This window comes from Palaemon carinicauda, chromosome 17 (genome assembly GCF_036898095.1).
Source record: "Palaemon carinicauda isolate YSFRI2023 chromosome 17, ASM3689809v2, whole genome shotgun sequence".
In the NCBI taxonomy this organism is placed as follows: domain Eukaryota; kingdom Metazoa; phylum Arthropoda; class Malacostraca; order Decapoda; family Palaemonidae; genus Palaemon; species Palaemon carinicauda.
The window spans coordinates 44,221,082-44,248,581 of record NC_090741.1 but is presented as its reverse complement, the minus strand read 5'-3'; the positions used below and the strand labels follow the sequence as shown (position 1 = coordinate 44,248,581).

General features: G+C 40.2%; 1 protein-coding gene across 10 annotated transcripts in view; it reads left to right on the top strand.

Annotated features, from left to right (window-relative positions):
* Klc (kinesin light chain) overlaps nucleotides 1-27,500 on the top strand; it is a 181,927-nt gene that overhangs the window by 80,058 nt on the left and 74,369 nt on the right. For 8 of the 10 annotated variants that reach the window (XM_068390937.1, XM_068390939.1, XM_068390936.1 and 5 more), the window contains exons 2-9: nucleotides 102-342; nucleotides 8,920-9,144; nucleotides 9,562-9,652; nucleotides 13,734-13,775; nucleotides 24,380-24,494; nucleotides 24,957-25,070; nucleotides 25,525-25,639; nucleotides 26,221-26,364. In XM_068390937.1, the coding sequence (XP_068247038.1) occupies nucleotides 127-342; nucleotides 8,920-9,144; nucleotides 9,562-9,652; nucleotides 13,734-13,775; nucleotides 24,380-24,494; nucleotides 24,957-25,070; nucleotides 25,525-25,639; nucleotides 26,221-26,364 (1,062 nt within the window). In that variant the 5' untranslated portion in view covers nucleotides 102-126. The remainder of the gene's footprint in view (nucleotides 1-101; nucleotides 343-8,919; nucleotides 9,145-9,561; nucleotides 9,653-13,733; nucleotides 13,776-24,379; nucleotides 24,495-24,956; nucleotides 25,071-25,524; nucleotides 25,640-26,220; nucleotides 26,365-27,500) is intronic. The other 2 variants (XM_068390935.1, XM_068390938.1) reach the window with 1 other exon arrangement.

Sequence of the window (27,500 nt, the reverse complement as noted above, 5' to 3'; positions counted from 1 at the left end):
CGTTGAAGTAATATATCCATTTTATTTATCTGTACTATTTAGAATTTATAATTGCATTTTGTGTCATATATCCTCTAATGGAGACTTCTTTAACCCCACAGCAAGAAGATAGAGAGCATCGGGAGGATGACGGCCCTCACGCAGGAGGAGGTGGTTTCCCACACGAGGACGGTGGTCCAGGGCCTCGAGGCCCTGCGGAATGAGCACAATTCCATACTGACGGGCATCAACAGCTCCCTCACGCACCAGCAGCATGCTCCCGATTCCAATGTCGTCCACGAGAAGGCGGGCATCATCCAGAAGTCCCTCGACCAGATTGAGTTGGGGCTCTCTGAGGCACAGGTGAGTTGGGAAAACTCTCTCAAACTTGCAGTTTCTACTCATTAGTTTTCATCCCCTCTTGTTCCATTGGAAATGACAGTCATGTTGATAAGACTGTACAGGATGACATGATCAGAATTGCAGTACAGTACTACCAGGTTTACAAGTAACTTTGAATATGTGCATAATACAAATTTGAATTTGGTTACAAGGATTATATCAGTCTGTGAAAAAAAATTTGTCCTGTATGGACAATTTTGGTGGCCAAGCACTAAGGAGAGTAGCACAAAAATCTCCTAGGCTCTACTCATTTTCCCTCCATTCATTGTTTACAGACATTTTACCCCATTTTGTTTTGCATTAGCTCGTATCACACAGTACTCAGAGCCTAATTTTTCCACTCCCTTAGTAGCAGTACTAAAATCATTATCTTGAACGCGTGTTAGGAACTTTTTGAACTATACAGCTGTGACTGCATGTTCTTTGTCAAGTTGTAATTGCTATTGTTCGTCATGAAGACATTTTGTGCTGCATTGTAAAGTTAACAGTAGTATTGTGACAGTGGCCCCCAAGATGATTAAGAAAAATGCTAAGATGGATAAGATTATTGTAGAAGTGGAAAAATAAATTATTTCTATGAACCTCCCTTGATATTCATATTGCTTTTTCCCTGGAGCCGACTTAATATCGAAGTTAACCACCAAAAACCAAAATAATTTTCCATTTTTTTCCCCTTTCTTCTTACCCACCAAGAGGTTATATGGTGGTTAAAGTGAACCAAGTTATCTTGCCAATAAAAAAAAAAGGCAATTTGTTCTTAACTTAATAGGTTCACGCTTATCTGGATTGACAAGAAGCCATTAGAATGTAATACGATTACCAAAAGCACTATTTGTAAAAAAGCAATGGTTTTGAAACTGCATTAAGAGGAGGAGGAGCCTCATATTCAAGTGATATTGGGAGATGTTAAGAATGCGGGAAACTTGTGCAAAATTATGTAGAAACACATCACCCAAAAAAGGCTTCTGCAGGATGACCAGTGAATCTATTTGCTGATACTGTAATACTAAGTCACATTTTTAAATATAAAACTTACCCGCTGGTTATATAAAAGAGCTGAAGTCCCTGACGCCAGGGCAGAAAATTCAAATCTCGCGCTATCGAAGATACGCCAGGTGTACCAACCGCACCCTAGCGGTAGAACAGGTGGAACTATACACCAACTCCAGTTCTTCTCTCTGCCGTCATAGCTGACTGACATACAGAAGTTCGCTCTCGTGTTTTTACTCTTTTGGGAAGTTGTTTGGTGATGTACAACGTTCTTTTTGAGTTTAAGCTATCGTTGATTAATTTTCCTTGGTTCTTATCTTGAAATCTTTTTGTTTGAGATTTTCTTTATTGTTTTTTCCCTTACTTTTTGCTTGTCGGTCTCTCACGTTAACTTTAAAATGGCCGACTCCTCCCCTGCTCAGCGTAGGTGTGTTAGTGAGGGTTGTCGTACACGACTTCCTAAGGGATCTATTGATCCTCATTCTATTTGTGTAAAATGTAGGGGTAAATTTTGTTCATTAGATGATAGGTGTAATGAGTGTCTTTCCTTAACTGATGATGATTTTGGTACTTACGATCGTTATGTTAGGAGATTAGAGAGAGATAGACTTAGGCGTAGTTCTTCCCGATCTGTGGATAGAACCTTACCTAATTTAGCCTGTTCCTAATCCTGTTCCTTCCCCTGTGGTGGTAGATCAGGAACCTACTATGAAGGACATGTTTACTGCTATTTTGTCTCTTGGTGAGAAAGTTGAGTCCTTAGCAGCCGATAGAAATACTATCTTTTCAGAGTTAAAGGTATTGAAAAACCGTGATCCTATCGGAACTGTGGAAAGTGTTTCAGTATCTGATGTGGTACCGAAGAATCGTGACTCTCTCGGTGTTGTGACAAGTGTTGATAATGTGGTTAGTGTTGCGGAAGGTGCGTCGACTCGAGTGTCTGATGTGGTACCGAAGAATCGTGACTCTCTCGGTGTTGTGACAAGTGTTGATAATGTGTTTAGTGTTGCGGAGGGTGCGTCGGCACGATCTTGTCGTTCACCTAGCCTTAGACCTCTTTCGAGCTCTCGAACCCATGGGAGAAGTAATGTCGAACGGCTTAAGGGAACGAGAAGCATCATCAATCGTGCAGACGTCCCCTCGAACGTTCCTGTTGCCGTAGCTCAGGTCGTTCACCCTCATCGTAGGAAAGGTGAGGTTCATACGTTATCCCCGTCTTCCGATGAAGGGTCGGGGAGTGAGATCTGGCGGCGAGCGTCGAGACCGCTTAAACGCTCCCATGTTGATTTGGACGCGGCGCGTCAAAACACACAGCGTCGGGAATCGCCTGTGCGGCCAGGATGTAGTTCGTGGGGTTCACCGGAACGTTTCCGTTCTCCCAGCGCTTGCACTCCGGCCAAACGTTCAGATCACCGTGTTCGTGCGGATATGATTCCTTCCGATTCGGACCTTGTAACTATTCATGCACCTCCTCTTCCATCGGATTGGCTTTCTTCCCCTGAAATGCGTGGTGACATTAGTGCGAATCTTCCTTCTAGGAGTTCTGTTGATCCGAAATGGACTGCGCTTTTGTCTATGAAGGAACAACTCTCTTCGTTGATGGATTCTTATCAACCAAGTGTTGGCGTTGTGTCTGGGCGTTCGATGTCAGACCAGTTATCGCACAAACGTTCGATGGTATATGGCCTTGACGAGTTATCACTTAGACGGTCTCCCATTCACAGTGTTCAACGCCAGGTTGATTTTGATGAGTCGCGTCAGAGAGTTTTGGTTGACCAGTTTGCGTTTTCTGGTCGCGGGGAAGAGCGTCGGCGTCGACAAGTGGACGAGACGCGGCAACAATTTGAAGTAGTGGATCGCCCGCGGCAACAACTTTTGGACGCGGCGCGTCAAAACATTGGTTTACAGCGGCGACATCCTGACTCCTTTGATCGCTCGCAGCAACAATCCTCGGACTTTACGCGACCTCGCGGCGATCTTCAACAGTTACCGTCTGATTTCAAGCGTTCTTCTGTTCAACAACAGTTGAATTCTAAGCGGTCTAAGCAGTTGTTGGTTGAGGATGATCGTCTACATGTCCGTGTTTCGCATCAATCTACTTCTACTTCTCCCCACCCAATTGACTCAGATGTTGGCCTTGACAGGCAGTCCCATCCAGACGTTGTTCCTTCGGTTCAGGCTGCAGCTGTTGCTGCACTGCCAGAAGACGAACCAGAGGAAAAGTCGGATGAGGATAATCCTATTGAGGAAGTCTCTGAGAATGAGGAGGAGAAGCATTATCAGCATGCTGTGGACCTTCGCAAGTTTATGCTTATTTTGACTGGAATTTTCCCGGATTCTTTTACCCCTGTGGCCCCTCGTTCTCCGCCTTCTGAATTCATCTTAGGTAAAGCTACTAAGGTTCCAGTTTACACCAAGATGGTTCTTTCTCGATCTTCTAAGCGGGCCTTGAAGTTAATGGGTTCTTGGTTGGACTCCAAGAAAGCTTTTGGCAAGACGGCCTTTGCCTTTCCTCCCGCTAGGTTAGCCTCTAAATCTAGTGTGTGGTATGAGACTGGTGAAGTGTTGGGCTTGAGTTTTCCTTCGTCTGCCCAAGGGGATTTTTCAAGTTTGGTAGATGCTTCTCGTCGTCTTGCCTTAAGGAAGACGAAGATTTGGTGGTCCATTCCAGAGTTCGACCATTTGCTTAAAGGTCTTTTCAGGGCCTTCGAAGTTTTTAATTTTTTGGACTGGGCTTTGGGGGCTTTGAGTAAGAGGGTCTCTGATATGACGGAAACGGACACTAGTGGTTTGGTTCATTTGATGTCCTGCTTGGACAAAGGTGTGAGAGATGGCTCCAACGAACTTGCTGCCTTGTTTACAGCTGGAATTCTCAAGAAAAGGGCCACGATGTGCTCCTTCCTCTCCGCAGGAGTGTCTCCCTATCAGAAGACAGGCCTTCTTTTCGCACCTTTGTCTAATTCTTTATTTCCTCAGGAATTAGTGGGCGAGGTGGCTACTGCTCTCACTCAGAAGGCCACACATGACTTAGTTACTCATTCGACTAGGAAAGTTTTGCCTCCGTCTTTCTCCTCTCGAAAACCTAAGGAATCTTCTTCTGGGTTTCGTCCTCAGTCCTTTCGTGGGAAACCCTCTGGGAGAGGCTCTTTTAAACCAGAAGGAAGGAAACCTAGAGGCAGAGGGGGCAAGTCCGGCCGAGGTAAAGTCTGACTGCCCTCTCCTTCAGACAGCAGTGGGGGCCAGGTTGACTCACTTTTGGGAGGCTTGGGAGAGGAATGGAGCGGACCCCTGGTCCGTCCAGGTGTTAAAGGAAGGCTACAAGATCCCCTTCCTGACCAATCCTCCTTTAGTCACAGATCCAGTGGATCTTTCGCCCAAATACAGAGAGGGTCCCAAGAAACAAGCCATGCTTCTACAGATGTCTCTTTTATTAGAGAAACGAGCAATAGAGGAAGTGCAAGATGTTACGTCTCCGGGGTTTTACAACCGCCTTTTTCTAGTACCCAAGAGTTCCGGGGGGTGGAGACCGGTTCTGGACGTAAGTGTGCTCAATGGTTACGTCCAAAACTCGACGTTCACCATGGAGACTCAGAAAACAGTTCTGGCAGCTGTGAGGAAGGACGATTGGATGGTCTCTTTAGATCTTCAGGATGCCTATTTCCACCTTCCGATTCATCCCAGCTGCAGACGTTATCTGAGGTTCATGGACGGAAACAAGGTCTTCCAGTTCAGGGCTCTTTGTTTCGGACTTTGCACGGCTCCTCTATTGTTCACCAAGATCATGCTGAACGTGGCAAGCATGCTGCATTCGAGGGGAATCAGGGCCTCTCTGTATCTGGACGATTGGCTGATAAGAGCCTCCTCAGCCGATTGTTGTTTGAAGGACCTCAAGATGACTTTGGATCTCTCCAGAGAACTGGGTCTCCTGGTGAGCTCGAAAAAATCACAACTCATTCCATCCCAGGAGATTCTTTATTTGGGGATGGAGATTCACAGTCGGAGTTTTCGGGCTTTTCCGTCGTCGGTGAGAATCCAAGCAGCCCTCCTAAAAGTACAAACGTTCCTGAAGAGAGATCTTTGCTCCGTCAGAGATTGGATGAGCCTTCTGGGGACTCTCTCGTCGTTAGAGAAGTTCGTGACCCTGGGGAAGTTGTTCTTGCGTCCTCTTCAGTTTCATCTCAACCGCCATTGGAAGAAAGGGGACAGCCTCGACAGGGATTGCATTCCCATCTCGACTTCCATCAAGTCTCATCTTCAATGGTGGAACAACGAGCCCAGACTGAAAGAAGGCTTGTCTTTACTTCAGAGGAACCCAAACCTCGTGTTGTGTTGCGACGCCTCCAACTCGGGGTGGGGAGCCACTCTAGAGAAGCAGGAACTTTCGGGGACTTGGACGGTAGAGCAAACCTCTCTCCACATCAATCAAAAAGAGCTTTTAGCTATTCATCTGGCTCTCATCGGCTTCGAAAAGCAGATCAGGGGCAAGGTAGTCCAAGTCAATTCGGACAACACGACAGCTCTGGCCTATATTGCGAAACAAGGCGGGACCCACTCTTGGCCTCTGTTCGAGATTGCAAGACTGCTCCTCATCTGGGCGGAGGAAAGGGAGGTGACTCTTTTGACGCGGTTCATCCAGGGAGTCAACAATGTGAGCGCAGACAGACTCAGCAGGAAAGGTCAGGTTCTCTCCACAGAATGGATTCTGCACCCGGACATCTGCAAGAGTCTGTGGCGGTTATGGGGTCGACCTCTCGTGGATCTCTTTGCCACCGCGAAGACCAAACGACTAGAGTGTTATTGCTCTCCGGTTCCAGATCCCGAAGCTTTTCACATAGACGCTTTTCTGATGAACTGGTCACACATGGAGGTTTATGCCTTTCCTCCGTTCAAGATCCTTTACAAAGTGATTCAGAAGTTCGTTTCACACGAGGAGACCAGAATGACTCTGATAGCTCCGTTCTGGCCGTCAAGAAGCTGGTTTCCAGAGGTACTGGAATGGATGGTGGATGTCCCGAGAAGCCTTCCCATGAGACCCGATCTTCTCAGACAACCTCACTTGGCCCGAAATCATCAAAACCTCCGAGCTCTACGTCTGACTGCCTTCAGACTATCGAAAAACTCGCTAGAGCTAGAGGATTTTCGAAGAAGGCAGCCAAGGCAATTGCAAGGGCAAGAAGGTCTTCAACCATCAAGGTGTATCAGTCCAAGTGGGAGTTGTTCAGGGAATGGTGTAGAACTAACGCGATTTCCTCTTCCAGTACATCGCTTTCCCAAATAGCAGATTTTTTCTTGGACCTTAAAACTAAGCATAACTTCTCGTCATCAACTATTAAAGGTTACAGGAGTATGTTGGCGACGGTTTTTCGACACAGGAACCTAGACCTTTCTGATAATAAGGATCTACGAGATTTACTTAGGTCTTTTGATACGACCAAGATGATTCAAACGGCTCCCATCGCCTGGAATTTGGATGTTGTCCTTAAATTTCTCATGAGTGACAGATTTGAGCCTTTACACTCGGCTTCATTTAAGGACTTAACCTTGAAAACCCTTTTTCTAGTTACCCTCGCCACTGCGAAAAGAGTTAGTGAAGTTCACGCTTTAAGCAAGAACATTGGTTTTCGGAATGGGAAAGCCATTTGTTCTTTGCAACTGGGGTTTCTGGCCAAGAACGAAAACCCTTCTCGACCATGGCCCAAATCCTTCGAGATTTCTAACCTTTCGGATTTGGCTGGCGATGAATTGGAAAGGGTTCTCTGTCCAGTTAGAGCTCTACGTTGTTATGTGGACAGAACTAAGAATCTGAGAGGTAACTCAGACGCTCTGTGGTGTGCAGTTCGGAAACCCTCGATGCCCATGTCCAAGAATGCCTTGTCTTTTTTCGTTAGATTGTTGATTCGAGAAGCTCATGCTCAGTGTGATGAGTCGGATCAGAGGCTCCTCAAAGTCAAGACACATGAAGTCAGAGCGGTAGCGACTTCAGTGGCCTTTAAACAGAACCGTTCTCTGCAAAGTCTGATGGATACAACATTTTGGAGAAGTAAGTCTGTTTTTGCATCCCATTATTTGAAGAATGTTCAGACTCGCTATGAGGACCTTTTTACGTTGGGTCCTTTTATAGCTGCTAATGCGATAGTAGGTGAATGATCTACCACTACGTTCCCTTTTTTCCTAATACCCCTTTTCTATCTCTTGGAACTCGTTTTTTATGGTTGTTTGTGGAGATTGGGCGTCAGTCTTCCGCAATCTTTGATTTGGCTAGGTGGTCATTTTGTTCCTTGAGTGCACCCGGAACAAGGGTATTGGTTGAGGTCCTGTCATGTTATAGGTGTTTGTACCGTTTGACAGCTCCTAGAGATTTTCAGCCCGAGTGGATTACTGGATCTCTTAAGGATAGCGGACGAAATGAGGCAGAGTATCATTGCTGTCAGCTTCCTTATCAGGTGAGAACTGCTTAAGTTTATTGTATGTAACCCTTAAGTGAATTTTCTGTATGTAGCTGTCTCTGACCCGCCACCAAGGGGTGTCAATCAGCTCTTTTATATAACCAGCGGGTAAGTTTTATATTTAAAAATGATATTTTCATAATAAAATAAATTTTTGAATATACTTACCCGCTGGTTATATAAATTTAACACCCTCCCTCCTCCCCTCTAGAGACTACCTATGGTATGGCTATGAGGCATGGAAGAACTGGAGTTGGTGTATAGTTCCACCTGTTCTACCGCTAGGGTGCGGTTGGTACACCTGGCGTATCTTCGATAGCGCGAGATTTGAATTTTCTGCCCTGGCGTCAGGGACTTCAGCTCTTTTATATAACCAGCGGGTAAGTATATTCAAAAATTTATTTTATTATGAAAATATCATTTCATGCCATTTTAAAGAAAATGTAAAAACAGTCTTGTCTAGATCCTTTGTCAAAACTGAATGCAAGTGTAAAAAAAGATGTTTGTCCGCGAAGGATAAATCAAATGATATGGTTACTGATCGTGAACGTCGTTCGAGACGTAAAATTCTCATGGAGGATAATAATTCCAAGCGCCTCCTCCTCCTCCTCCTCCTCCTCCTCCTCCTCCTCCTCCTCCTCCTCCTCCTCCTCCTCCTCCTGTCTACCTTTAATTTTCTCATGATGCACATATCTTGAAACTTTCTTTTCCGGTTCTCACCATTCTGGTCACGACTTAGCTAAGAACTTGGATTTTAAGATTGAAGCAATCTATTGAAGTATCTTGCAGTAAATAGAAAAATTATTTCAAAATAACCTTACCACACTCGTTGAGAGTAAAATGAGAAGTCGGTAATGAGAAAGTCCTGTAAGTGCTATAGGAAATCTTATCTTTTAACCTTATGTTTAACTATCTGCAAAAGCTATTCAGGAAAGTTTAAGTATAAGACATTGTTTACTATCATCATATCTCTAAAATATTGTTCTGGTGTGTGCATCATTCCCAAGATATCAGCAGAAAACATGAATGATATTCAGTAGTAATGTTTTAGTGTGGGTACTTGTATGGTATGCTTATCCAAACTTTTCTTCTACTCCCACAGATTATGCTGGCCCTAGCGTCGCACTTGCAGACTGTTGAGGCCGAGAAGCAGAAGCTCCGCGCACAGGTGAGAAGGTTGTGTCAGGAAAATGCCTGGCTCCGGGACGAGCTAGCCTCGACGCAGCAGAAACTGCAAGCGTCAGAGCAACACGTAGCGCAACTGGAGGAGGACAAGAAGCATCTAGAGTTTATGTCAACTATCAAAAAATACGATGCTGACGTCCAGGTACGATTTTTGTCTGTGAGTTTTTTTCCTGAGTTTGAAAGCTTTCATCGTATAGCATTACCACCTTACCTGTAATTTAACCCTTTTACCCCCAGGCTCTTTGGAAATTTCCAACCCTTAACCCCCAAGGGGTTATTTTTTCCCCAGCACATTTTGCAGTATATATTTTTTAAATTGCTCTAACAGCCTTAATTTTTGTCATTGAGAGGTCAGGTTGGTCTCATTCTCTTGGAAAATGTCTGAATTTTCTCAAAAAATTATTAAAAATATGAAGAAAAATTTTTTTTATAGCATTTTTTTGCAAGGACGTACTGGTACGTCCATGGGGGTAAAGGGATGGGTTTTGTGAAACGTACCAGTACGTCCTTTGGGGGTAAAAGGGTTAAAAACTAAAAAATGATTGTATTTCTCCCGTAGGACTCGGAGTCTTCAATGGAAGAAAAGAAAGACAAAAGTGACGACCCCGTAGTCGATCTTTTCCCAGACGACGATGCAGATGATAGGGCAGGTAATATCCATGAATTATTTTTCTTTGACTTTTTTTTCCTATATACATTTCAGCGGTATATTTCTTATCACTTCAGTTCTTACTGTACTCTTCAAGGTTTACTGTACTGCTGTACTCTTGATTTGCACAAATAGCACATAAGGATACTCGGGTTGCACAGTGACGAGCACTGGGCAGTTGAGTTAGTCTGAGTTTTTGTTTTTGTTTTTATCTCCTCTGCACCAAAAATATTTTGTTTTTTACTGCTCTGTCATCTCCATCTTTAGAGCTTCATGTTAGAACATTTGGAATTTAATGTAACTTAACATAAGTTGATAGTTTATGTTTAGTCCACATTGTAGTTAATTGAACAGAAAAAATATATTCTCTATCTTCCATGATTAAAATAAACACTGTAACTCAGAAAATTGATAATTTTTAAATTTTAAAGTGAAAAGATTTGATTTTCCTTGACAACATTTTAGAGGTAACATTTTATCAGGTTGCCAGTTCTGTGATTTTCATGAAAGACTTTTTAAAATGATGGACAAAGTTATTAGATTCTTTACATTTATAGAGAAATTTAAAGGTCTACCATTGGTTTCTTGTAATATATTGATTGTTAAAATTAGTTTTTTGATAAATATTTGTTTTAAAGCAACCAGTTCTTCGCATAAAATATGTCATGGTACTCTAGATTTAAATACTTTGGGAATAATGTTACCCAAAAGTCAGATTAACTCACTGCCATTTAGCAGATGTCACTAGCACACCATACAGCATATAAAGCATGCCTTGGTTCCCTCTTCCCCTTTCACTGATAGGTGTCTTTGTCTGCTAGGATTATCGTTATGATTCTAGAATCAGAAACAAATATTTGATTTAGTAAAAATACCAATCATGTGTTATTTGCAGTGATTTTTAAAATTATTTTTTTATGGGTGATTTTGATTTTAAATTGTATATAAATTAGTGATGATTTGAATAGAAATAATTGTATTTTGAAGAAAAAAATAACGAGGTCTGGTTGGTCCTTTTCTAATATTTTGCAGACTAAGAGAACATTTTGGCTAGAATAGGCAAGCTGTTGATATTTGAATCTCTTAATAGGGGAATGAGAAATTTTGACTTTAGGACGCAGTCAGTTTCAAGAAAGCTCCCAATTTTTTTTTTCCATTTGTGAGTAATAAGATTTTTCTTATTAGGAATTTAACTTAGCAAAATGAATCGTCATCATTTTATGGGTTTTAACAATTTTTTTAAAACATTTTATTATTCAGTCTGATAGTGATTGTATGGAGAGATCCTAGGATTTGCAAAGAAAATGGGAAAAGATGCATACTGCATAGTACAGTCAAACTCGGGTATAAACAGAAAGGAGACTAATTCTTTAATGATATACGTACCCGCCTTTTTACCTTTGTTAATCGCAGGTTGGTGTCAGTGTTCATTGTACTGCATCATGTTTGATGTGTTTACTCCATATTAGTGTTATTTCCATCATATTTGTTCCTAATGCATGATGGTAAAAATCAAATTCCCTTGTTGTTGTAGCTGTTTTTGAGAATCAGTGCAATACTTCTTAATATGAAGGCAGTCTCGTAAGAAAAAAAAATTAACGAGTTAGATTGTAATTTATGAAATTGACTGTCCCATCAAAACTGTTTGACATGCCATTTTGAACTAAATGAACAGGCGTTTGTAAAGCCAATGAGACTTTTGTAGATTAAGTTAATTTCATTTAATAATTGGTTCTGTTAGGCTTTCTATTTCTCTTTACAGGTTTTCATGAGTAGGTTGATTTTAGGAAATGGGTTAACTATTTTAACTGCGAAGAAGCTTTAGGTCATAAAAGAAAGAATTCTTTTTTACCATTTGAAGTGCAGTAGTGTAATCCTTTGTAGGAATTTGGAAATGCTGCAGTTTATCGCAGGTGTAAGATAATATATCAGTTTTGTCTATGTCCTGTATACTTATTTGTTGAGGGCATTACCATCTATCAAGTCAGTGAACAGGGTGTTTTTAAAATTTGACCAACCTTGAGCAAGATTTAGGATTAATAGATATATAACTCACGGCTGTGCCAGAATATCTATAAGAACTTGTAGATACAGTGTAGGTATGCATTAATATGAAGAGGTCACAGTCACATTCCTCGACTTTCATTAGGATGCCTTAAGGGATTTAATTTTATGATATGGGTGGGAAAAAAGTTAAGAGAGTGAAGAAAATGGACCAGAATTATTTGGCAGGAAATGAAGTGTGATAGGTTATTTAAATGATACGAATAAAGCAATTGAAATGGATTTTTGTATTCAGTAATTTACTTTCCAACCATAATCGTACTTAGCACTTATTCATAATACAATCAGGAACATTTACGGTCAGTAAGGGTATTAGCTCAAGCATGTTTTGTATCTTTAGTTCAGTGCAAACAGCGGTCTACGTCTAGGTTCTTTTTAAGCATGATTGCTACGTAAGCCATAACCTGTGGGGAAAGAACAGTATAATGTTCATTTGCTGGATGCTAGTTCATTAGGTATAAGATTATAGAATTTTTATGAAAATATGTTCATGCCTTTTTTTTTAAAGGAATTAGAAATTCAGTCCTTTTTGGTATGCAAATGGTTTTGGGAAATTTTTATTGGCAGGTTTTATTCTTGAGTTTAAATTTGGTTTTAATTACCTATGTTTGAATGAAATTTAAAATTGATTAAATCTAATCGCCTTAGGCAAGTTCTCTTAGGGGACTAAGAAACTGAAAATATATAGAAATGTGGCATGATTATATCCCTAAGTAGAAGAAGATATAGTTTGCATTACAACTTGAACAACAGTTTATGTGGATCTTGTGTAGTGTTAGTGCAACGCGCCAAAATAAAAAGGCTGTTCCGGGAGCAGACACACCGAGATAAACAAACTTAGTGTTTAAGCTAACTGTACTTTATCCAGGTACAATATATGTACTTGGTAATTAATTAGTTTTTAGTTATAAATTAAGCAATTTTTTTGCATTAAATGTACTCTTCAGGCCTTCAAGCATATGACTTCTAGGTTGGAGAAATTTCCTATTTTGTTTTTTTTAGTTTCATTTTTTCATTGTCAAAGTGTACTTACTGCAGTAATTAAGCATGTGGGTGAAAGAAATATTCTATGAGACAATGCAGAAGTACTTTAAGAAGTTGGCTCTTAGGTTTATTCCAGAATTAAATGGAATATGTATTACTTAAATTACTACAGTACTATACACATAAGTTCACTTTTGGATATCACTTATAGCGTACAGTACTTTAATTGGCAGTCTCTCAATAGAATAAAGTTTAAATTTTCAGACTTGTCATAGTTTAAATTGGCAGTCTTCCATTGGAATTTAACAATTCACTGACTTTTGATAAAGACTACATGAAATTAGTTATCTGTTAGTTCAGTAGGTCACTTTTGGATATCACTTATAACGTACAGTACTTTAATTGGCAGTCTCTCAATAGAATAAAGTTTAAATTTTCAGACTTGTCATAGTTTAAATTGGCAGTCTTCCATTGGAATTTAACAATTCACCGACTTTTGATAAAGACTACATGAAATTAGTAATCTGTTAGTTCAGTTTAATTTATCTTGGGGTGGAGTTTTGACACTATAAATCTTGCAGGCTTTGTGCTCTTAACTAGTCTCTCTCTTTCCTCTGGTTTGCAAGAATAATCCTTATTAGAATTGCTTTCATAAAGCATTAGCCAAACAAAACTAATCACATTTCAATAATAAAGCCAACACTTTTAAATTGTCTATACAGTAGTTACAATATTGCTGGATCTCGGATAGCGATGATCAATCCACTTTTGAAATGCTACTTTCAACACTTGTCACCCCGTGTTCATTACCGCCTGCCTAGCTAATTATGATTTAAAAAGCCTTGATTTCACTCTCTTAAATAGGCACAGTGCAGCTTATATGTATTTTGATTTCCTCACTCTTCCTTTTGATTTGTTTTTTTTGGGGGGACAGCACTCCTCTTTTATTATTTATTCTCTGTCTTTTAGTGACTCAAGAGAGCTCTAGAGCTTAGCACACACACACACCATTTCCACCTGTTTTTTTCCTTTAGGTTTAAAGAGAAGCGGGGAATTTGGGTCCCAGGCGTCCCTAGGTAAGTTTTTTTGTGTGCTTCCTTTCTCTCTTTCTCTCACTCACTCTCTCTCACTCTTAGACTTGCATGAGCTCTGTCGCTGTTTCTGTCTTCTCTTCTTAGTAGCCTCGTTTTTGGAAAACATCTCTGGCTTCTTTTTATTTTGCTACCTTCAATTTTCTGTTTTGTAATAAAATGTGATTGAATGATTAAAATATTTTTTTTCTTGTACTGTTATGTATTTTGTATAATTTATACTTAAGAGTAAATGTATACAGTACAGTATAACATTTTTTTTTTTTTGTAATTTCAGAAGCATTGAAGTACTGTAATGTATTGTAATTGCAATCTTTGTAACCGTATTTTTGTTCTGAATATTACAGTGTGGTGTGCATGTTGTGTAGCAAGCGACAAGCCTCGTTCATAAGTGCTTTTACTTTTTCGTTGTTTCCAAGTGTGACTGCAGAAGCCATTTGTTTTTTTACAGTTGAAACAAGAATGTAATATTTTATCTGAAGTTGTTGTATATTGTTTTTAGACTTTTTACAACTACCATTCTCAAGTAGTTACTGTATATATTTTTCAGACATTTCTCGGCTATTTGGTAATGAGCATAGCCGAAAGCCGTAGTTGTGGTGGTAGGCAGTCGGATTAAAGATCGAGTATTATACATGTTATAATATTTGTATAGTGTACAGTATACCACTTATTACTGACATTTAATTTACTGTTTATAAGATATGTAAAGGATATTTGTAGAGAAATGGCCTTCTGGCCGCCTAACTCTTTTTTAACTTTTTTTCATACCATTTTAAGAGTTGTTTTTGTAGTGTTGCTGGTGTGGTCTTTATTCTATTGAGAATGTTCAAGGATTTTGTTTATGTAATCACTGACCTTTTTGTGTATCGTCTTATTTGGGTTAAGTATGGAAATTGTCTTGAAAACTAACCAACTATTGGTAGGAGGTAATTCTCGACTTTCCATGAGTTATACTCACAACAGTGCATGTTTGACACCTTTTAATATGTATCTATACAAACTAAACCAACTTTTCATTGACATTCTGATCATGGTTATGTTTTGGACTTGACGTGGAATAAGGAATATAATTTGTTCAACGAAGCTTCGTAGTCAATTATCTAGTCACCTGTGGCTTGTCCGAAGGACAACTTAAATGAGGAATTAAAATAGAGAAATGTAAACTCATTGAAGGTAGGCAGCTAAACAGAGGTCTAAGGGACATGGAGAAGAAGTTTTTGTATGTTTTAAAGTGTTACTTTTTGGTGAGAAAAAGGACTTTCCACTTAAAGTGAGAAACTTTGCGGGTCTGATTTTCAAAGGACAGTTGCAAGAGATGTACCCCAAGTGAAATTTTTTCACTTCATCGAAGGACTTTACCGTTACAGTTGCTTATTACAGTAACAAATGGAGTACTTCCCTCTTAAATTTTCTAAGGGAACCAATATTATAATTTCAATATTGCAGGAAGAACGGTAGATTATTATTATTATTGCAAGCAAAGCTGCAGTCGTTGTTGGCAAATCAGAAAGCTACAAACCCAAAAGTCCCAATCAGAAAATTAGTCCTGTATAGAGAAAGCAAAGTGTAGAATAAACTAAAAAAAAAATGAAAAGATAAAACATCTTGTAAAGTAAAATATTAGGTAAAATTCCACCAGAATTTCTGTCATGTTCTACATGAAACTTCTTTTTTTTCAATATCAAACTTACCCGATGATCATATAGCTGCATCCCTGCTGCCCGACAGAAAAAATCTACGGGAGGAATACGCCAGCGATCGCTATACAGGTGGGGGTGTACATCAACAGCGCCATCTGTCAAGTAGGTACTCAAGTACTCGATGTCAACAACGAACCAATTTTCCCTCTGTCGTGCCACAGGCAAGACCTACTAAATACGCCGTCCCCAACTGGATTTGTTTTCACAACGATTTGGTGAAGTACACTATTCCAGTTTTGAGCTTTCGCTATGCAGGGTTTTATCTTCATTTCAAAACTTGAACTCGTTTTGGATAGATTTAATTATGGTGACGAAGAGAGTATGGACTCTCTTTCACTTTTAAATGGCCGACCCTTCCCTTAGACGGAAGTGTTGGTGACGAAGAGAGTATGGACTCTCTTTCACTTTTAAATGGCCGACCCTTCCCTTAGACGGAAGTGTGTTTAGGTTTTTGGTAATTTTGCTTAACAAGTTATAGATCTATTTATTTTATATCTCTCCGCCTTTATAGGCCTCTTCGATTAACTTTCCATTTATTATAAACTTATAAAATTAATTTTTATGTTTGTTTATATGCGACCTTTCCTAATAGTAGGCGGTCCTTACTTGGAACCGAAGTTAATTAACATTGAGCCCGTCATATCGTATTTACCTTTTAAGAATTTAATACTTTTTTAATTTTAATGTTTTATGAAAGAATTTCTTTGATAGTCTCGTACTGTTTTCAAAGATGAACTAACGTTTAGTTTAGTCTCCGCAGTTGTTGACGTTCAGAACGTTCAACATGCGCTCTATCGTTACGATAGAGAGAGAGTATTTCACGGTTTCACGTTGCAGTAAGAGTAAACCGATTCTAGCGTTTCGTTCATTCTTTCTTAGCTTAAATGGTTTAAATTCTAAATAAAGGAACTTTTTATTTGGGAAACCTTTCAGTTTTTTCCTTTATCAAATAATATGTTTTAACGATATATAATTGGGCTCTTCTCTCAGGTTCTAAGTCAAGAGAGAAGAGAGAGAGAGATAGAGACGGAAGGAGAGAGAGGAGAATAAACGTTTCGTTCAAGCGGGTAACGTTGTTCTCGTTTTTTTTACTCTTCTCCCTAGTCGCTGTAGAGGAAGAAGGTAAAACGTTTCTAGAAGTTTTATTCTTGTTCCCAGGCTTTAGGCGGTGAGAGATTTTAAACGTAGTTTATTTGATCTAGTGTTTAGTCTCTTTTCCAGCCACTGAATTCGTTTTTTACTCTTCTCCCTAGTCGCTGTAGGGGAAGAAGGTAAAACGTTTCTAGAGTTTTATTCTTGTTCCCAGGCTTTATGCGGTGAGAGATTGTAAACGTAGTTTATTTGATCTAGTGTTTAGTCTCTTTTCCAGCCACTGAATTCTTTATCTTTATTTGTGTTTTTCTGTTGCATTGTAAAACTGTTTTCGCAATTACTACCTTTTAATGAAGGATAGGATTGCGTGTTTCAGGTTGAAATCAGTTAAAGTCTCGATTTCAGTGAAATAAGTGCTAACAGAAAATCAAAAGTGATAAAGTGATATGCGCAAAGTGTTACAGTGTTGCGTTCGAGGGTTCGTCTGTTCGTGCCAGTGGTTCACCTAGTCCGATACCTCTTACAAGCTCCCAAGCCCAGGGGAGAAGTAATGTCGAAGGACTTATGGGTTCCACAGGCCTTGATCGACGAACAGACGTTTCCCTCCGTGGTTTCGGGTGTATCTACACACGTTGCCGACGTGATCACCCCACCCACACAAAGACGAGAGAGCCCATTTATTCCTCGTCTGCGGAAGAGGTTTCTCGCAGAAACCATGGACCAAATCTTGCAGCTTTTTTTTTTTTTTTTTAAGTGCAAGTCGGTCCCTTCCGCGCAAGTCCAACGGCCTAGGTGTAGCCACTGGGTCAGTCCGGACTCGCTGCAGTCATCCGACGACTGCACACCTTCCGAGAGAGGCAAGGTGGTACCGCAACAGGCAGTAACTCCGTCTGTTGCCGCACCAACTGTTTTAGACCCTCAGTCACAACGGACAGTAGCTCCGTTTGTTGCCGTTTTTTTATAGACCCTAGTGGTCCATGCTGCAGATATGCAGTCTCAGCTTGCTTCCTTCATGCAGGAGTATCGTGCTGAGAAGGTTGACACTGCACCTGTTAACCTACAACCTGCCACGGTTGTGCGCTCAGCAGATACTGCGGCTGCCTGCTCCCACACTCCACCTGTGAGAGCTCCACCGATGCGCAGTCGATCCTGCCAGACGCATGTTCATGCTGCACCCTCCGTTAACATGCGTGAGCTACCGCATCAGCAGTGGGAAGGTGCTGTCAAGCTGCCGTGTTTTGCCGCAATGCGGCATGCTCCGCAACCCACGGCAGTCCCTCCCACGCACCAGCACTCCGCTTTTGTTGTTGCCAGCTCCCACAATCAGACTACGGAGAAGGTTGACGATGCACCCGTTGGCCTACAGCCTGCCACGGTTGTGCGCCCGGCATGGCTGCCTGCTCCCACACTCTTGTTGTGAGAGCTCCTCCACCCATGCGCAGTCGACCCTGCCAGATGCATGCTGACTCCCACAGACACACGGAGCACTCCGTTGCCGTGCGTGAGCTACCACAAGCTGCCGTGTTTTGATACGGTGTGTCAGCCTCCGCAACACACTGTGGTTACCGCCACTCGCCCGCAGCAAACTAGTCAGTCAGGAGTTGAGGCTTCCCCACACAGCTTTGGTTGTTGCCAACTCATAGACTGTCAAACAGTTACATGACGTTGCCTTCTGGTGTGCTACTAATACACCAGTGCTGTATGTCCTCACGCACCTGTTGGGGTTGACAGTTCAGTTTTTGACAGTTCACAGACTGTCAAGCAGTTTCATAACGTTGCCTTCTGGTCTGCTGCTTATGCACCAGTGAAACCCTCACTGAGATAACCTAGCTTTTCTCGGACATGGTTCCTGTAGATGAGAAAGTGCTGTTCTCCCTCCTTCTGATATTCCCTTGAGGACTCTGTCATTTGGAGAGGAGCCTTTAGCTGCTTAGCCTCCTATGGACTTTAATTAAAGCATTACATGCTTCCAGGGAGGGTAAATGGTTCCGCTTCAGTCGCTAACCCCGTCTGTTGCCACACCTGCTCCCATAGACCTTGGGCTTTGTTGCAAGACATGCAGTCCAAGCTTAGTCCTTGATAGAGAATTTTTTACGGAGAAGAACCTTCTTGCCAACAACCTTCCTACCGGTTGGTTGTACGCCCTGTTGACGCTGAGGTATCCTACTCACGTCCGCCAGTTGAGATGGTTCCTCCACCGGTGCGACCCAGTGTGGGTTGCCAGTCGCACGTTGACGTTAAGCGACTCTCGGAGGTGGTTGTGGACGTTCAGTGTGTCACTGGGAAGACGTTCAACAACCAGCAGAGGTGACTTGTGGTGACGCAGTGCGGCAACCTCAGCAACCCGATAAGGGGTTGTCTGCACAACCCAGACAGTCTAGACAGTTTCGGGTTGTCGCTGTACTTCCTCGCTTCCCCATGGTTGACAGTTCACAGACTGTGCAGCAGTACCATGATCTTGTGTCCGGCTCCGTCACGCATCCACCAGTGCGACCGGATTCAGCGAGTCAGACGTTGCCCACTCCGTTGCCGTTTCCTCATCAGTTTCGGATGAGGAACCCTCTGATGAGGACATGGCTGAACAAGACGATCAACCCCTAGCCCTGCTATCCATCCAGAAGATGATGAAGAAGGAACACGGCCCTGTCAGGCTGTGGATGAGTCTGGTTAGGACACTGTCATCCGTGGTTCAATTGGTGTCACTTGGAAGACTACACCTCCGTCCTCTTCGGTTTCATCTAGCTCTTCACTGGAAAAGGACAAGACGCTAGAAGCGGTCTCGATCCCGGTTTCCGGAAGATAAGTCTGGTCTGACTTGATGAAAGGACTTTATCAACCTTTGATAGGGTCTTCCCCTGACTGTTCAGACTCCCAACCACGTTCTCTTCTCAGACGCATCGTACGTAGGCAGGGGTGCGACCTTAGACGGTAGGGAATGCTCGGGATTATGGAACTCGAGTCAAAGGACAATGCATTTCAACTGCAAGAAGCTTCTGGCAGTACGTCTGACCTGGAAAAGCTTCAGGTCTCTCCTTCAAGGCAAAGTAGTGGAGGTGAACACGGACAACTCCCTGCTTTGATGTACATCTCCTAGCAAGGAGGGACCTACTCTCTGACATGGTACGAGTTTGCTAGTGACCTCCTCTCCTGTTCAACAGGTCTAGCCTTTTCACTAGTAACAAGTTTCTTCCAAGGCAACTTGAATGTCTTAGCAGATTGTCGCAGTAGGAAGGGACAATAATTCCAACATATTGGACCCTCCACAAGGATGTATGCAAGAGACTTTGGGTCACCTGGGGCCAGCCAACCATAGATCTCTTCGCAACCTCGATGTCCAAGAGGCTCTCAATACTTTGCTCACCTATCCCGGACCCAGCAGTAGTTCTTTTAGATGCCTTTCGACTAGATTGGTCTCATCTAGATCTATATGCATTCCCTCCGTTCTAGATTGTCAACAAGGTACTGCAGAAGTTCGCCTCTCACGAAGGGACAAAGTTGACTCTAGTTGCTTCCCTCTGGCCCGCGAGAGAATAACTTACCGAGGTACTTCGATGGCTAGTAGACGTTCCAGAACTCTTCCCCTAAGGGTGGACCTGCTACGTCTGCCACGCGTAAAGAAGGTACTCCAAGGCCTCCACGCGCTTCGTCTCACTGCCTTCAGAGTATCGAAAGACTCTCGAGAACTAGAGGTTTTTCGAAGGAGGCAACCAGAGCGATTGCTAGAGCAAGGAGAACATTCACCCTTAGAGTCTACCAATCGAAGTGGGAAATCTTCCGAAACTGGTGCAAGTCAGTATCCGTATCCTCGACCAGTACCTCTGTAACTCAAATAGCTGACTTCCTCTTATATCTGAGGAAAGAGCGATCTCTTTCAGCTCCCACTATCTAGGGTTACAGAAGCATGTTGGCATCAGTCTTCCGTCACAGAGGCTTAGATCTTTCCAACAATAAAGATCTACAGGACCTCCTTAAGTCTTTTGAGACCACGAAGGAGCGTCGTTTGGTTACACCTGGTTGGAATTTAGACGTGGTTCTAAGATTCCTTATGTTAGACAGGTTCGAACCACTTCAATCAGCCTCCCTGAAAGATCTCACCTTTAAGACTCTTTTCCTGATATGCTTATCCACAGCTAAAAGAGTCAGTGAGATTCATGCCTTCAGCAAGAACATCGGATTCTCATCCGAAACGGCTACATGTTCTACATCTTGGTTTTCTAGCCAAACACGAGCTGCCTTCTCGGCCTTGACCAATATCGTTCGATATTCCAAACTTATCGTTTGGTTGGAAATGAACTAGAAAGAGTTTTATGTCCTGTAAGAGCTCTTAAGTTCTATTTAAAACCTTTACGAGGCCCGTCTGAAGCTTTATGGTGTTCAGTTAAGAATTCATCTTTGCCTATGTCAGAGAATTCTTTCTCCTATTTTTATCAGACTGTTAATACGAGAAGCTCATTCCCTTCTGAATGAGGAAGACCAAGCTTTGCTGAAGGTAAGGACACACGAAGTTAGAGCTGTCACAACTTCCGTGACCTTTAAACAAAATAGATCTCTGCAAGATAGATTCGACGCAACCTATTGGAAAAGCAAATCAGTGTTCGCGTCTTTTATCTTAAGAATGTCCAGTCTCTTTACGAGAACTGCTACACTCTGGGACCATTCGTAGCAACGAGTGCAGTAGTGGTGGGGGCTCCACCACTACAATTCCCTAATTCCAGAACCTTTTTAATCTTTCTCTTGAAATATTTTTGGGTTGTCCGGAAGGCTAAGAAGCCTTTCGCATCCTACTTGATTTGGCAGGTGGTCAAAATCATTTCTTGAGAAGCGCCTAGATTAGAGGTTTTGATGAGGACCTTTAGTATGGGTTGCAACCCTTCATACTTCAGCTCCTAGGAGTCGCTCAGCATCCTATGAGGATCGCGAGGCTCAGTAAGGAAGACGTACTTTAAAAGGCAGAGTAATTGTTCAAGTCGTCTTCCTTACCAGGTACTTATTTATTTTATGCTTGTTATTTTGAATAACTGCTAAAATGAAATACGGAATACTTAGCTCATAATGTCAACTTGTTATGCTGGTCTCTACCCACCCCCCTGGGTGTGAATCAGCTATATGATCATCGGGTAAGTTTGATATTGAAAAATGTTATTTTCCTTAGTAAAATAAATTTTTGAATATACTTACCCGATGATCATAAATTAAAGGACCCACCCTTCCTCCCCAATAGAGAACCAGTGGGATAGAGGAGAAAATTGGTTCGTTGTTGACATCGAGTACTTGAGTACCTACTTGACAGATGGCGCTGTTGATGTACACCCCCACCTGTATAGCGATCGCTGGCGTATTCCTCCCGTAGATTTTTTGTCGGGCAGCAGGGATGCAGCTATATGATCATCGGGTAAGTATATTCAAAAATTTATTTTACTAAGGAAAATAACATATTTCAATTAAATTTGGAGGCATTCATATCATTTGATTAGTCTATTTCTAATATACAGGATAGATGTACTTTTATATACACAGGTATGTCTTATACTGTACCACTACTTTTATGGATGTAGAAACTGAAAATGTCAAGTAGGAATAGAAGTTCCATCTTGAAGTTAGTCGGTCAAATTTAATTGACAGAATTTTTGGAACAAAAGACCCATGATGTACAGGAAGTGCAATGTGCGTGTACATATGTCTGTAGTGTTTGCGAAATTGAGATTCATATCACAATGGAATTGTAGCAGTAAACATTAATAAAAGTAAAATCATTAAAGCACTGTTGACTAGTCACCCGTTTGGTAGCTAAGAATTTGCAGAATTTTTTTTTTTTTTTTTTTTTTTTTTTTTTTTTTGACACATCGTTGATTCAGAAATTTAGTGTGCCACCAACAGTGGCTTGTTTTCTTAATCAATTGTCCAAGTTTGGAGAATAGTATTTTGCTGAGAATTTTTTTTTCTGAAAGCCCAAAATTAGGGACAAAAAGTTGATTAACTGGGTATGAATGTCATTCATTGATTAAAATTGAACGGAAAAGTATTTTCCTTGAAAACGTTGTACAGTATTAGTAAAGTAAAAAGCTTGCAATATTCTTATTTTTATTGGCTTTGTTACCGTCAGTATTTTCAAGGCTAGTTTTAGTGCTTTTTCAAGTTGATAGTACTTAGGCTGGATTATATCCAGAAAATCAGCAATTATTTTGAGAGCCCTGCTCAATATGATACATAATTTGAAAAAGAATTCTCATGAATTTATATTTTTATAGAATCTAATCACATACATTGTGATTTAGGTTGCGGACTGATGCGTGGTGGGCGTACCTTACCTGCCACCTATCAGTACAGTAGTTCTATGCAAGAAAATATAGAGAGATTAAAATCGACAAATCTACCCTGAAAAAACTGAAGTATCACAGACTATGATACATAACAGTCAATCATATCAGAGTATCATTGAGACGTGCTATGGCAAAGACACGTCATGACACGGGTGTGTTTTGTATGTTCATTTGAAATAAATGTTCACCCATATCATTTAACAAGGGGTACTGAGATGTTAACTAATGACATAGGGCGGTGTATTACTATACCCTACAGGCATTGTATAGCACATTGTATTTGCAGCATCATAAAGAATTATAAATCTTATTTTTGAGGACAATTTAGTACAGGTATAATATCTCCATCTCATTCCTTTTTAATCTGGAAAGATCTAGTTGGCTGTTGGAAGGCCTTCATTGATTTTAGGTGCAGGGTCATCTGTAGAATAGATGTTTCTCTTTGAGCTGAAAGCACACTGCCATAAACTTATTGTACTGTACCGCTTGCAGTGCTCCGTGCAAGGCACACTTTAGATTACACCCCCTCGGAGAGTTAGCATTTTCGTAATAGCCTTATGGTTGATTAAGAATTTATTGCCAGGTGTGTTATTGGAATTGGAAGACAAGAATTATTATTAATAGAAGAATGAAAAGTTTGTGGTAGAATTTAGAATGTTTGAAATGTTGGTCAGATATTGTCCCAGATTTATCTAGGCTCAATATTTTGAGTAGTTAATGATAATCTGTTCCTCCTCCATGGAATCATTTCATGGGAATTGAAGAGGATATTGTATCGATAAAGTACCTTATCCAGATCAATTTTAGCTGTTCTTTCTCTGTCATTTTAGATTTATTTTTGTTATTAGATAAAGAATATTTCAGTAATAAATAGATTCAGCTGTTGATCATTGGGCAATATTGTAAGTTGGGATAAAAGCATTTGGTGCTCATCCCATTATAGGAGAGGATAATTTTCCTAGATTTCTTTCCAAAGTTGAATGTCCATATTTCTTGACAAATTAAGGTGTCCAATTTTCATAAACATCAGGATATCTTCGTAAGCTTAAGGGTTTATGCCTTAACGTGATCAGTTAAATACTTATGTTTGTATGTCAACATATGAATTGATTTAAATACTCAACTTTGTATTTTTGTTTGCCAAAAAGTGCTGTGGTTACTTTGCTAAAGGTTTTCAAAATGCGATGCGATTATACACGCTGTTCTGGCTATTTAAATAAACAACTTATGACAGTTTGTAAAACCCAAACTGAATATTCGTTTCAATGAGCGTACCAGTTGCCGTTTTCTTTGTGCTGTTGGTAATACTTTTGTATAATAATTCTCATATCATGATTGTATTTGCTATGGATTTGGATTCCTTACAGTATATTTTCATTTTGTTTAAAATATTTTTAATGGAATGTTAGTTACGTAATTTACTTTTGAATCGAATATCAGTTATTGTAACACATGTTTTCCTTGCCTCCAGCAGCAATGTCCCCAACACCGCCTTCTCAATTTGCGCAGCAGGTTAATGCTGGATACGAAATTCCTGCTCGTCTACGTACGCTGCACAACTTGGTTATTCAGTATGCATCACAAGGACGGTAAGCCTTTGGTTCGAGTTCTTCTTGGTTTAGTAGAGTATACATGATTGTGTTTTGTGTAGATGGTATTTTTTTTATTGTGTCTTGTGTAGGTGGTATTTTATTTTTGTTGCAAAGAGATTTTCCAGCACAAAATTTCAGTCTGTCTGATTAACATATTGAAATTAGTTTCTTTCGTGTGTTTTATAAATATTTGTCAGATAGCTTGTCATGTTAGTATAATACTTTATTTCTAAAATCTTTCAAACAGGCAATACATGGATAAAAACTTAGTTAAAGCCTTAAAAAAATAAGTATTGTTTTGCAATGATGTTATTGGAGTTTTAATTTATTTTTATATGTAGGAAAGGCTTTTATTCCATCCATGCAATTATTATTATGGGCTGTGGTTTATTCACTGTTTCACTGTTACCCAAGTGGTATGAATAATTTGTAAGATTTTGAATGTAATTTTTGCTTCAGGTATGAAGTCGCCGTTCCTTTGTGTAAGCAAGCTTTAGAAGATCTAGAGAAAACATCAGGACACGACCACCCTGATGTTGCCACCATGCTCAATATCCTGGCGCTCGTCTATAGGTAAGGTTTTTCCGTCATTCTGTCGTTGGCCTCCAGTGCTGCATACTACGTTAGTTGGTAGTTTCAGATATCTGAAAAGTATGCCTAATAATGTTTTATACCTCTTTGTAATCTGTAGAGCTTTGACTTTCATTGTTTTCATATTCTGCCTTATTGGGTTGTAAAAGATATGAAAAAATGGGATATAATTGTATATGTTACATGGTAATATAATGTACACCCATTCTGAAACTACATGCTAATGAAATCTTTTATTACCATGGATTTCTGTCTTCCTGAAAGTTTTGATTGGTATTCAATTTTCATTTGCTTCATCCATGGATAGTAGCAGACATTTCAAAAGGTACACATGATCAGTTGCATGTAATATATACTGCATTTGTCTGAACCAACCTATATTTTTACGAATGCTTGTGAAATTTTCATAAATGTTCCATTTCCATTTCCATTACAGAGACCAAAATAAGTATAAGGAGGCTGCAAACCTGCTAAATGATGCTCTGGCGATCCGAGAAAAGACTCTTGGAGAGAATCATCCAGCGGTTGCTGCCACATTGAACAACCTAGCTGTAAGTTTATGTTGGATTTTCTATTTAATTACAGAAAGTATATTACATTTAGTAACTAAAAATTTTTCTGAATTATTGAGTTTTGTAATGGAATAGAATACTACAAGATAAGGGTGTTGGAAAGTAAAAAAAAAAATCCTTTAAAAAGCAACATTTATGTATCCTGAAACACTTAATTATCAGTTCCAGAGCCATTATTGATAAATTACCCTACCTCTGTGGAATAGAAACTTAATGCACGTATCATATCCATGCTGTTCATAATACAAGATGAGAGGCCTGTACTCCTCATGCCCAGGCTTAATTCATCATTCTTCTATGGTAGCTCAGTAGGATAGTTGGCAGCTTGCCACCCATGGGTCCCAAGTTCAGGGTTAGCTTAGAGATTGGTAGATTTCAATGGTAAACATATCCTGACGGTCCCAGTGAGTTAGTGATGAATTTTGCTGTGTCCCTCGGATTTATTTGTAGAGTCATTAGCAGGTGGCTGGTGCCCTGGCCATCCAACTACCTACAATTATGATTATAGTGTTTGCTAATTTGTTTTATTGCACACAATTTACAAGTTAACATTTCTCCAGGTGTTATATGGAAAACGAGGGAAATACAAGGAAGCGGAACCACTCTGCAAGAGGGCCTTGGAGATCCGCGAGAAGGTCTTGGGCAGAGATCACCCAGATGTTGCCAAGCAACTGAACAATTTGGCTCTTCTCTGTCAGAATCAGGTACGTGACTCGTCTTCGTCGTGGTTAACGTTTGAGACAGAATTGCGAATGTGGCAGCCTGTTGCAATTAAATCCCGCACATAACCATCAACCCTTGAGCTGATAATGGCTTGGCTACTGCCACTGCTGGAATGGCTAGAGAAATTGCATTTATCATAAAGATGGGTCAGTCTAATAGCAATTACAATTTACCCTAAAGTCCCATAAATATATTTTTCCTCAACATGCATTTGGACCATTTAAAAAGGAAAACTTAAAAAAAAGGAAATATGAAGTTGCATGGCTGTGATTCTAGCTTGAGTTTAATATGCTTAGCCAGTATTTTTTACGAATAATTTTATTTTTTTTCCCCTATTTTATCAGACATCTGTCTAACTTTTTCAAAAATTATGTTGTGCAGTCATGATTTATATGTAGTAGTACAACTGTTGTGGAAATTTATTTTATCATTTAGTTTTTGCGACTGTAAATAAACATAGTTAGTTGATCCAGTTGTTTGTGCATGAAATTTTTGTTTCATTTTATTATTTTGTTTTTTTGATATTTGTTATAGTAGTGGTTATTCAACATATCCCAATTTCTGAGGGACGTTTTTATCCTTGCTTATTATATGCAGTGTACCATTTTAACATTTTAATGGTTTCTTTTGTCTTATATACCCATTGACATTCTGTAATTGTTGTTTGTAGTAACCTATGTATCATGAAGTCTCATTCTTTTGGCCATTTTAGTTTTAGATTTATATTTTTTTTAAGCAGAAATACCTGTGTATTTTGCATGTTCTGTTCTTAATCGGAAATTACCGTAATCTTGTTTCACTAATTTCCCTGATAAAGTAATTTCCATGTAATTGCTTTGTTACTGAAATTCTGGTGACTGTTTTGTTAGAATTCAATAATCAAACTTGGCGAATGTAATGGAACTGTGTCTGGAAGGTAAACTGTATTTATTATTACCACTAACAGTTTCAAGGCTTAAACTCCCTCTGCAGTCTAGAATTCAATTATCAAACTTGGCAAATGTAATGGAACTGTGTCTGGAAGGTAAACTGTATTTATTATTGCCACTAACAGTTTCAAGGCTTAAACTCCCTCCCCAGTCTAAAATCGTCTAAAATATACTCTATTATATGATAA